Source organism: Apaloderma vittatum, unplaced genomic scaffold (genome assembly GCF_000703405.1).
Source record: "Apaloderma vittatum isolate BGI_N311 unplaced genomic scaffold, ASM70340v1 scaffold1108, whole genome shotgun sequence".
NCBI lineage: Eukaryota > Metazoa > Chordata > Aves > Trogoniformes > Trogonidae > Apaloderma > Apaloderma vittatum.
The window spans coordinates 43808-55995 of record NW_009731005.1 but is presented as its reverse complement, the minus strand read 5'-3'; the positions used below and the strand labels follow the sequence as shown (position 1 = coordinate 55995).

The window sequence follows — 12188 nt, the reverse complement described above, 5'->3', positions numbered from 1 at the left end:
TCAGCAGGACGAAGATGACCTCTCACATCTGTCAGAGGGGCAGTTGGCCAACCAAAGCTCAGTTACCTCTGGAGATGAGACAGAAATAACTGAAGAATTGGAACCAGAAGGTAGAATGTTTTTTCCTGAATAAATAACTGTATTTTCTTCAATAAATCTATGTCTCTTTCCATTTTCTTAAACATTTCTTGCTAGCAGTGGGAGCTGCCTCGTAATGAGTAGCTTCATGACAGAAAAGATATTGTGATGCACTTTATAGCTGAAGCTGGGTGGTGGTTATGGTGGTGTTATTTTCTTCCCAAATGGAAACTATATTGTAATTGAATGCAAAAATCTGGTATCTGACCTAGATTCATAAAATATTAAAGGAAACCTGACTTCTATTTTAAATGTCTTTATATTCTCCCTTAGAACTATGCTATTCTAAAGACTATTTTAATGAATATGCTCCTTTTGTCTGCAGATAACAGCCAATGCTGATACTGGAAATCCTTTCAGACAGTGAGAGGGGTAGTATGTCTTACCACATCTGTGACACAGAGTTGTAAGAGGCAGATTTATTTAAAGATTTTAAGAGCCAAGTCATCCTGTTCCACCTCTGAGCTTAAACTGTTTCTGATTGAAATAAAGCAAGTCCACCACACCAATTTAAAGTAAAAGCACAAGCAGAATGCTAAAATTTTATGTTCAGTTGTTTGCAGTTTCTGCATAAGACTTCATTAGAAAAACTGGAAAAACATGATGTGAAATCCCTGTGGTGTTTATAAGTATTTCACTCGAGAGAAAAAAGACCTGAATGCTGTAAAAAATAATCCACCTGCATACAAAACTACTTTTTTTAAAAAAAAACCACACGTACATTCTTCTTTACGTGTGCATGGTGTTAAACATGACCAGAGGAAATCCACAAATTCAGGCCATATTCTCATGTAAAGCTACCTCTTGTTCATACTTCAGTTCATCACGGGACTTACATCGTTTCACTTAGCAACTTTCATCTGGGAAACATTACTTTTTCATAGCAAATCAAAAAAAAAATCCAGTTTAGAAGACTTCAAAGGTCATTGATTTGCCAGTGTTAATCTTCTGCAAGGAAGAGAAGATTTACCTGGCACTCAAACTTTATTTATTAGAAAAGCAAATATATTGCTATCAGGTTTCTCAGCAAGTCTCGAATGGACTACAAATATAGGGCCTTTAAGTACATTGATCCTCTTTTTTTTTTTTTCTCGGTTTTTTTTTGGCAGATCAAGATGATAGACAAGAAGATGATGCTGTTGAATCAGTAATAACTGACAGTGATGAATGCATTGTTTCAAGTCCCTTATCCAAGAATATTAAAAAGGTGAGTTGGGGTATTTATGGCAGTTATTTGGTAAGTCTAAGAAAAATGTTTTAAGCCTACTGTCCTCTAAGAGTAACTTTACTATATCTAAGGTCAGATTTTAAGGCATTTTCAATGACTGTATGTTTTCCTGTTTCCAGTTCAAATGGAAACCTTTTCACAAGGAAAAAAAAGTTTACCTGACTGTATTGTGTATGTAACTTATCGGTGGGTATTTAAATAGGGAAATTCATTGTCATCTTTTCTATTATTGTCATACATGTTAGAAGTAGACATTTCTAATTAGTTTCAATCTGAAATAAAATTTTAGTTCTGCAGAAAACCTTCCTAACGAAAGACAACTATTGTCATGTGAATGTCTGAAAAAAACTTAAGACTTCTTGTTTAGTCCTAGCTGTTGCCTTTCTGTGGGAAAATGTGGAAGAAAGGGGAAAATAATTTCACTTGTAAGGCCCGTGGTAAATCTACAACGCTTAGCTACCCCCTGTATTTCGTCCCATTATATTGACTGGATTAAATGTTAAAATAGCGATTGCAGAAGCTTGAGGTTGTTAAGAGCATTTGTAACTTGTGTATATTTTCTAGTTCATACAGATATATTTCTTTTTGATCTTGACTTCCCAACACTTTAGAACTGAACATCAGTTTTAATAAAGGTTGTACATGTACAGTATCCAGTCACTTCAGTGTATTTGTGGGTGTGTACCGTAACAATATTCTCTTGACTTGTTCTTAAAACCAGCATTTAATGAACATAGACTCACATATACAAAATGACACAGTATAATGCAAATTTGGAAATTTTACTTTAACAGTATTTCAGTAGTATCGTTCTCTAAAAAAGAAAAAAAGAATGTTTCCTGCTTTTACATCTAACATTGACTGAACAATCTTAAAAAATATAAAGTAGCACTTAAAATCAATTATAATGCTTCTAACAGTTAATATTTCTTTGGTCTGTCTTAGCCTTCTTTTAAAGGACCAAGTGTGTACTTTCATGTCCTATCAGTATTAACTTTTTTTAACGTTCCGCAGTGTGGAAACATAGAGGTAGTTTGAATTATTTTTTATTCCTTTTTTTAAGGATATGTGACATCTTACAAAGTAATCAGCAACAAGAAGCAATGCTTCATATGAGAAATATTGCTGCTTTTCTTAAGTTGTAGAAGGGATTTAGAAATGCTGTCACATACTTGCTGCAGAAGATACAGGAGGTGTTTGTGAAGATAGAACTGCGTATTTTATATATAAAATGTTAAAAAGTGTTTTGCCTGTGATTTTGAAACCTAAAATGACCACTGTTCGTCACCACTTAGAAATAGTCACTTCCGAGAGGATTTGGAGTGTAGATTCATTTCAGGTTTGTTAAATTTCTACCTCCCTCCATTGATCTGTTCCTCTGTTACCAAAGTGTATGTTGAAGAAGGATAGATAAGACAAGAAAAGCTATAAACTATCAAGGCAACATGTTGGATACAAACTGGATTTTAAAAATAGGCATGAGTATATTTGAAATCTTGGGTTAATTATAGAATACAGCACGTGAAAATTGTGATTGAATTTGTATTTTTTTTAAGATTAAAAATCACTGCCTTTTATCTTATGAGATAAATATCCTCCTGGTAATCAAATACTGTAAATAAGACTTGTGATTTTTTAGAGATTGTTATGCTAGTTATCTTATAAATCTGAGTTGTATGCCAAACTGTTTAAGCCATTTAAGATCATACTGTTTCTTTTTTGCATGTTGCAAATTAGACAGTTCATGGTTTTTTCTTAGATATGTTGATCATAAAGGGTATCTAACAGATTTTCCAGTACTTAGCTGTACCACTTGCTTCTTTCTCTTTTCTTCTTGTCTATGATGTATAATTAATCATAGATTACTTCATTTTGTTTCATTTCATTTACAACATTTATGAGCTTCACTTTGTCGGTATGAAATGGTTGTCCCCTTCTTTCCTTTCCAAAGTGGCGTAATTAGTGTTAGCATCTTTTTTAACAGGCTACATAAAGTTTAGTGGCTGGATTAAATCAAGTCATTAACATAATGTGCTATACAATTTGCCCCTATCTCTTTTCGTTTCCAGTACATCAAAGTGCCACAGAGTGCCAGTGTAATTGGGCCTTGCTAGCTTGTCAGGTTCAGTCAGGCTGATGGCTGCTGCTTTTACTAAAAAGCTTCCAGGCATGATAATTAATAGAGAAAAGAAGTCTGAGAAATGTAAAAGTTTGGACAGTTCTCTATGAATATTTCATACATTTGAATAATCAGAAGTTAACATTATCAATTTGATGTATAATACATTGATTAAAAGCCTTGTTTCAGATCCTCAAAATAGACATCAAAACTGGGAATTTGCATTTTCTTTGGCATGGTCTTTATGTTTAAAAAAAAAAAAAAATCTTTTCTCTACCATCCCCTTCTTCCTTTCACCTCCACATCTACGCTTTATCCTTACAGGAGATAATATAGCACTCAGTTATCACAATAAAATTTATTGCTGTCAGCTCCCAAGTTGTCTTAAAATATGTCCATAAGGCAATTACTGGCAAAAACAATTTATTCAGTGGTGGTCCTGTTTTTTCTGTACGTGTGTTTACATGAGAGGTTTTTTTGCAGATACTCTGAGTTCGTTATCTTGCACTAATAGCGGTTTATTCCAAACTGTCACTACCAGTTCTTGTAAATTAAGATCTCGATCTGATTAATTTTGACATGAAAATCTCTCCTGAACACCCCTAAAAAGTAATACCAGTTGCTCGTGGCTCTGCTGGTCAGTGAAACATGATCATGCAAAGGTGGGAAGATGTAAAACGTAACATTTATGTATAACAGAGAAAGAAATACCTTTCCTTGTATTATGTCCTTTTTTTTTTTTTAGTGCGATTACTTGAAGAGTGCATTTCCTCCTATGAGCTATCTGCATTCATAGAAAAAAAATTATTAGGACGTTTTATTACAATTTTAAATTTTGGCTGTCTTGATTACATTTATTTTCTGCACAACTTGAGTACTTTTGATATACTTCAGGAAGATATCTGTGTGTTAAGTGCTTTTCTTAAATTGAGTTGTTTTTGTGACTAAACTGAATTTAGAGAACTACAGCTTTAGGTTTTTACTATTACTCCGTGTTGCTGAGTCGGCTTGATTCTACTGTGTCAGAAATTATAATGCTTAGTATTCCCTTAGCCTTCTTTAGATCTAACCTTAGTTTGTGCTTTTCTTATACGAGAAATTGGAGAAGTATTGAACAGAACAAGAAATAACATTCATACCTTATCACAGTAAGATAAAAGTAACTTACTAAGACTTTATTTTTTTTCAAGGACTATTGATGGGCCTGAGAATAAAAAAGGAGCATTTGCCGTTGTCCATCTGTAAGACGATTGTGTGCCGATACGGTCACTGCTAGACAGGAACTTCAGTACCACGGAGAAAGTTTGCAGAATCCAGGGAAGACCAAAGGTCTTTTGCCACAGATAGAGTTTGAGATGACAGTAGTTTGAGTAAGCAGTACACTAAAATGGAGATTTACAACTTCTAGAACTTGTCAAACATACTTCGAAGTAATTAGAAGCATGTACTGCAAGTCGTCTTCTTCACAAAATGTCAGGGTTTGGGAGGGACCCTGAAAGATCATCTGGTCCAACCCCCCTGCCAGCGCAGGGTCGCTTAGAGCAGGTCCCACAGGAACGCGTCCAGGCGGGTTTTGGAAGTCTCCGGAGAAGGAGACTCCGCAGCCTCCCTGGGCAGCCTGTGCCAGGGCTCTTCTTGACGAACTTAAAGAGGGAGAAATAACACCAAAAAAAGGACAACCCACCAAACACCATCTTTAAAAAGGATTCAAACCACAGAATTTCAAGTCAGTAGGTAACTTATTACTTTGTAGGTAACAAATAAAAGTAATTAGTAGGGATATTAAATTAAATAGGAAATCAGGCTGGTGCATAAGCCCACAGGAAAAGCATCAACAGGAACCATTTTTAGTGGTTCTGAGTATGAGTGCTTCTCAGGTGTTCACCTGAGAGACTGTCAGAGCTCACTGACTCGGAAGTTATGGTGACTTTGCAAGTAGAAAGGAGTATTTTTCTAACTAGAGGTCTGAAAAGCAAATGATGAGATTTGTAACTAAATTTGAGTTTTGATTAGCTGCAATAGATGTGGTCAAGCATATTTTTTTAACACTCTGGGTAATATGAGGGAGCCATGTAAAAATGAGGGGAATTTGATTCTGTGTTGTTCCCACACAATGCCCTAATGGGGGAGGAGTCAGTGTCAGATGTTCAAATTAAAGCTCTAAATAAAAACAACAGCTCTGTTAAAGATGTGCTGATATACTTTTTTCACTACAGGTACACTCTTAAATTGAAATGCTATACTGATACTTCTTCCTTTTTTTCTAAATGGATTACCTTTCAAATACAGATTTAAAAAATTTATTTTTTCAAATCAAACCAGGAATCTATAGAAAAATCCATGCATAGATAGGAACAAAAGCAGGAATCCTGTTATATTTGACTTTGTTTATTTTTTTATATAATACTACTACTTATTTAATTTAATTTATGATGCTTAAATCTTGACACATATTAACATACCAAAAACGTACAGAGTAACACTTATTTTTATTGAGACATTTTCTTGCATGTTTACTTGGATGCTTTCTTTTGAAGTAAATGGGGATTGTAGGTTTACAGAGCATTTGAATTACTTGTGTGACTAGTTGGTACTGATGTACCTAACTGGCTTTGAGATTTCATAACGTTGTGTTTGTTTATCATTTTACCTGGTAGTATAATCAATGTTGAGCATTTAAATATTTTTAAAAAACCAACCAAAAATGAAGTCTCCTCTTTGAAATAGACTGCAGTAGAGAGAGGTGTAGCTTGATTCAGGACTGTGACAATTTTGCTTGTGTAGCCGTCCCCACTTCTTGGCAACCAAATAAAATTTGGAGTTAAGGAAGATTGTATCTCCCCAGTCAAACAGCTCCAAATATTTCTACTTTTTTTCTATTTATTCATCCCTAGAAAGAGTTTGTCTTTAAAAGCTGTTAGCTGAGGCGATGCCACCAGCAAGAGATCTTGAAAAACAGTTCAACTTCAGGAGAAACATTTAGCAATTTTGTGGTTTTTTCTTCAGAAAGAGTGGGGGGAGGCAAGCCATTTGAAGGGAAGAACGTATGTTATTCAGTGATCAAAAGTTGTACTGCGAACAAAGTGCAAATGTGACTAAGTTCAGATGTATCATTGTCATGGCCATGGTGGATAGCTTCATATCCTTCAAGAACTTAGTATCTTCTAAAATGTTTGGTGTTTTATACTGAAATAGGAATTGTCTTCTCTGAAAAAATATCAGTGCATTGATGGTTATGTTACAAATTTGTATAGAAGGGGCTAAGTGGAGTGTGGAAGTAAACACATAAAATATTAAGTAGCAGAACATAAATACTTTTGAGAATTGGTAAAGATAGCATTCAAGTGAGTCTTACACTTAAGAAGTTTCCTCTACTTTGAATTTTTCAAGGGCAATATTAGTTAAAACTGTGGATGTGAAAAACAGGACTGTTGTTTACATTGTTCCTATAAGCAAGGCATTTTCAGTGCTGCTGTTCTGTGCAGAAAGCACAAACTCTTTCTTTGTAAAACATTTAATTCTGTGGAATACTATCGTGAACCACCTGAGTCAACTGGAATTTTATTATTCACATCGAAGTCTTAGCATTTTGGTGTGACCAAGAAGGAAATCAAGTCGTGGCAGTCAAGACTTTTCATGTAATTTAAAAAGACTTTTTTAAAATCTCAGAAATCAGGAAGATTGGAAGGGTTACGTTGAGACTTCAAATTCTGGTGTAATGCCTAATGCACTTAGTACTTAACCTAATCCTGAAGCTTGCTGGAGTTCAGGGATTGCTCATAGTCTCTGGGTAGTGTTAATTGCAAGCAGTCAGTATGAAATTATGAAGAAAGAATAATTACATAGACGAGTATCTTGCTCATGTTTTGTTTCCCACACTTGAAATGAAAGCGCTGAACCAGTTTCTCAGAGACAATCCTTGAAAATATTTAGTATTCCTTATTTTAATATGTGTGTGCCGTCTCTCCGTTAGAGGAAATTTTATATTATATTTTACTTTAAATACTAAACTTAATTATTCCCATTGGAGTAAAATGATTTGTGGGAAGTAATTGGTCATGACAAACCATCCACTTTTCACTTGAATAGTACCTAATGAGACCAAGGCTTGAAAAGAAACAACTTAGGAAAAGATCTAAATAACATACTTCACTCTGCATCACAGAAATATAAATAGTTGTTTAAAAATTAATTTCTGTCATATATTGGGTGCTACCTATATTTTCGACGTGGCTACATAATATGAACATTTTTGTGTTAGTAGTGAAATACAACATGCTTTTCTTATGCAGTTCTGTATTTTTTATTTGCAAATATATTTTTTAATAAGCCTGCGTTCTCCTTTGTATATGCTGTGTTCATATTTAATAATAATAAAACCAGGCCTTAAAATATACTTGACTGTTAAGCTTTAAAGTAATTTATTATTTTTTCTTACAACTTGCTAATACTGTGACTCAGTCACTTGCTTCCTTATAAGTTAGAAAGCCAAATACCTGGATTTACTTGGTATCCTTGAAAAATTAATATTCTTTGCCTACAGTGTGCAATTACAAGTGTTAAATATGTCACACAAATTTTAAGATATGGAAAAGGAATACTTTATGGTACAGGATATTGTATTTGGACGTCATTCATAAACTACTGTCTGTGTACAAACTACTCTGACATAACTGCTAACTACTTTGGGGCAAACAAAGGCACTCAGCATATCATTTTAAATACAGACGTTAATACATTTGTTCAGTGCAAGAAGAAAAGAGTTGTTTCTGAAGTAGAATTAGACAATAGAGCCAATTTCATTTTTTATGCATGTGAATGTAGAGTGCTTGAGGTTATTAGTTGAAACTGAGTAACCTTTCCAGGCTTTCATCTCTTTCTTTCCAAATTTGAATATGAAAAGCATATTCAAGTCAAAGACCATCACTTTAATGACATTTGGCAGTCATTTGATTTATTAGATTTTAGAAAAAAAATTCCCTTAAATATTTCATCGTTCTATGCTAATCCCAGTAATATTGCCAGCTGAAGCCATGTACCTGTATTAGTGGAGACAGAATGGTGTGGAATTTTCTCTGTCATCCTAGTAAAATTTCCATGAATCTACTGAATAATAAAACAAGCGTATTGAAATATTCAGATTTGGGTTTTTAGTTAAAGTGTCTTAGGATACATAATAAAAGGAAATGTCTTTTGAATGGAGGGGGTAAAATTACTTCATCAAATATTGAAAGGGCGTGACAGCAATGGAAATTGTTCTGTATGATGGATATTTTTACAATAAGATACACCTGCTTTTCAGTTTGATTAATTATATAATTTGTTTGGAAAACTATAAGCTATCTCCATAATAAATTAGAATATTGACTTGCAGTTGTAAGACTGAATCTAGAAAGCTGTTCTTTTGATTATGTTTTGTTGTTTCAAGTGACTTAAGTTCACAATCAAAAATTATCAAACTATTTCCGTATAGGAGAAATATTTTTAATAAAGTGATAGTAAACTTAATAAACTTAAGGAGAACTAAAAAATATATTTTTGGCATTTCTGAACTTCAACATGTTCGGTTTGCTCCTTGAAGAATCTCATCTTTGAATGCTCACCTGATTTTGAAACAGTAGTGGCTTTTCTGTCTTTGAGTTACAGTTACCTAGAAAAATATTTGTGACTTTCTCTTGAGTCTGACATTTCCACTTAAACACAGAGAGCTTATTAAAATTTATCTGTACGCAAATAATATAGACTTTGCAAACAGCGTGAAACAATTTCTTATAAGCAACAGAAAAATGTCATTTTAGTTAAAGATAACAAGAAGTGGCTCTGGTGAAGAGCGATTGGGATATTACTTTTATTATCGCATTGTTAATTTTAACTTTTAAATTTATCTTTGATCTCTCTAGAAAAGTCAGCATGTTAAGTTGAATTCCGTCCGAACAGTGTTATTTTACATGCCTAATGACTTTGTGGATTGGTGGATTTTTATCAAACCGTTTGTATTATAGTCTGCAGGAGGCACTGAGTAACAATTCTCTTAGGTTTGGCAAAATTTGTTACAGGATCAAGATACAAATCACTTTGCTACGTAGATAAAAATAGTGGCAACTGAAATTTGTGGTTCAGATATTTGTTGTACATGAAGATGACCTCAATCTAATCTTCTCCAACAGAGGATGACTATTGCAAAAATGTTTTCAGCACCAAATGTAAATCAGTATCTGTTGCAACAGTGTTCTTAACTACAGACCCCGGGGGTTTCGAATCTCCTTGTGTTTATGTCAAAATCAATCAGTGTTAATCACACAAAATAGCTGATGATATATACGTGTGTTTGCTTGTTTTGTGTTAACACTTGAAGAAACATGAAATAATTTGTGTTATGCTTGTGCTTTGGTTTTAAATAGGCAACTGAAAAAATCCGTGTTGAAATTATATCACTGGGAATCACTGAGCCACGAGTTGTGTCAGATGTAACTATACAGCGGCTGTTTGTAGAATGCCGGTTATCCAACTTCCCTGCAGAGGAGACCCTGCTGTCCCTTCCAAAACCAACAAGTGGTCAGCGAATCCACTACAACTATAGCAGTGGTAAGTATGATGTATTTCTGAGCACCCTTGTTTCTTCTCTTTAATGCCTGCCAATAAAGCCTGCTTCCTCTCTATTTTATAGTTGCATTCATCTGTGTACTGCATATATTTGCCTATTTCCCAAATATTTTAGGAAATATTAAATGTGTTTCTTTTAAGAAATGAGGTAAGGATGCAATTAATCAAGTATAAAATGTATGAATTATCAAGTATAAAATGTATGAAATGGTAGCATTACAATATATTTAAATATGCTGCTAGCACATACGTTTGAAAAGAATAGAAACAGACTTTGCTATCAGTACATGATGATACAGCAAAAAACAAAACTTTCATATAACCTCATACAACGAAAATACAGTTAAGAAGAGAAAATATGTAATTGGACTTCATCGTCACTTGGGAATACTCAGTGTTCCTTTAGTAAGAACTTTTTGAAATGGGAAATTATCCAGCTATGTGTAATACTAATACATGGCTATTTACTTCATAATACGTTATCAACCTGCATGTTCTGTATGCTATTCTCTAATAAATGAACATTTGAAAATACTTTATGTCAATGCACAACATAATTTACAGTAATAGCATATACAGAACTATTGTAGTAATTGATAATTCTCTTGTTAATTATTTTCCCAGCTATTTCATAGCATTTCAATTATTCATTACCTTTTTTTTTCTCCCCTGTTAAATTCTATTTCATGTAAAATTCAGCCTGAGTGCTTCATTTAGTCTTGGACTTTTAAGTATTGTGGTTTGAGCTGACAGTGTCCGGAGCAGGTGAATCATTTTGCTACTTGTGACACACCTTTAATAGAGATACCCAAATTAAGCATCCTTTTAAAAATAAGTGGCTTTGCAGTAGCGATGTCACAGTCAGATCTTTAAAATTTCTGCCATCTAGAAACCTCATCTTAGAAGGAGACTTTCCAAGGAATTTACTCATTTGTATCCTCCCAGTACTCAGAAACTATTGGATTACCATGCAGTTCAAGACTGAAATCCCTCATAGATTTCGCCTCAGCCATCACTGCAGTGGGTCTGCCCATGTGAGAGGGGAGATAAGGAACAGGCCACACTGTGTTAACTTCTGTGACTCTGAGAAAGACAGTAATCTTTGTAAGGCTCTAGAAGGAAAAAAAAAAGGCAAACCCACAAAAACTAATAGCACTGCAAACTGTTGTTCAGTGAGCTTACTTCCATTGAAACAAACTGGATTTCTGGCATTGTATGCTAAACGAGACATCAGATAAATCCAAGCTCTTTTTTTATGAACTGAACAACATCCATCTTGCTAGCTCCTGTAAATGCTTTTCCAAATGTTCTAGACAAGGAGACATAATTGAAATAGTTTTCTAAAAAACTCGTTGAAGTAATACCAGAAGCCAATAAAAACTGTTTAACGCTTTCAGTTTCTCTTGCTTCTTGAATTCTCCTTGCATTGAATATAAGAAGCATTCAGAAGGCTTAAAAATTCTTACACAGCATTCTGATTCATGTGTAGATTGCGTATGGTCTAACCATAATACTAGCAAAGTTAACCTAGCAAACGTGATGAATACAGAATGAAATTTCAGACTCTTAAGACAGTTATGAGACTTAAATGGATTTCAGGCTGTTGGTATTTGAAAATAGTACCGTGCTTTGTAGAGACTGTAATTCATGAGGCTTTCCAGTCTGGTGGTGCTGTATCATATTATTTCTGCAAGGCAAAACCTGGCCTTGTAGTGTTGACATCTCTATTTGCTGCTTAAGCATCCAGTACAGAGCTGTTTAAACTCTAAAATATCCTAACACATCAGTATCAGAAGGTGGTTTGGGTCTTATTTGCTCCACGACTGTATTCTGCAGCGTAATAGTAATGTGGTTGTTATTTGCAGAGTTTTGCTTAGATAATTGGTCATCTAGTTTCTGTTTAAGATTGGCTTTGCATAGAGGAGGGAAAAAAAAAACCCTAATGTGTCTGCTTTTCGATAATGTCAGTTGGAAAGCCAGTGAGATAATAGTAATGAAACCTGCCTGTGTGTTTTCTATAGCTTTACTGCATCTCTTACTCATGACTAATTAGATTTGAGTCTGTTGAATATTTGAGGTTAATTGATTATTTTCTTTAAT

The 12188-nt window shown here is 34.2% G+C and overlaps 1 protein-coding gene across 1 annotated transcript in view; it reads left to right on the top strand.

Moving 5' to 3' along the window:
- Nucleotides 1-12188, top strand: part of LOC104278114 (protein fantom-like) — a gene marked incomplete at its 5' end in the record, with an annotated part of 37199 nt that overhangs the window by 10475 nt on the left and 14536 nt on the right. The window contains 3 exon segments of the mRNA XM_009874993.1: nucleotides 1-110; nucleotides 1248-1345; nucleotides 9887-10070. The exon segment at nucleotides 1-110 is cut by the window's left edge and continues 8 nt beyond it. Of these exon segments, the coding sequence (XP_009873295.1) occupies nucleotides 1-110; nucleotides 1248-1345; nucleotides 9887-10070 (392 nt within the window).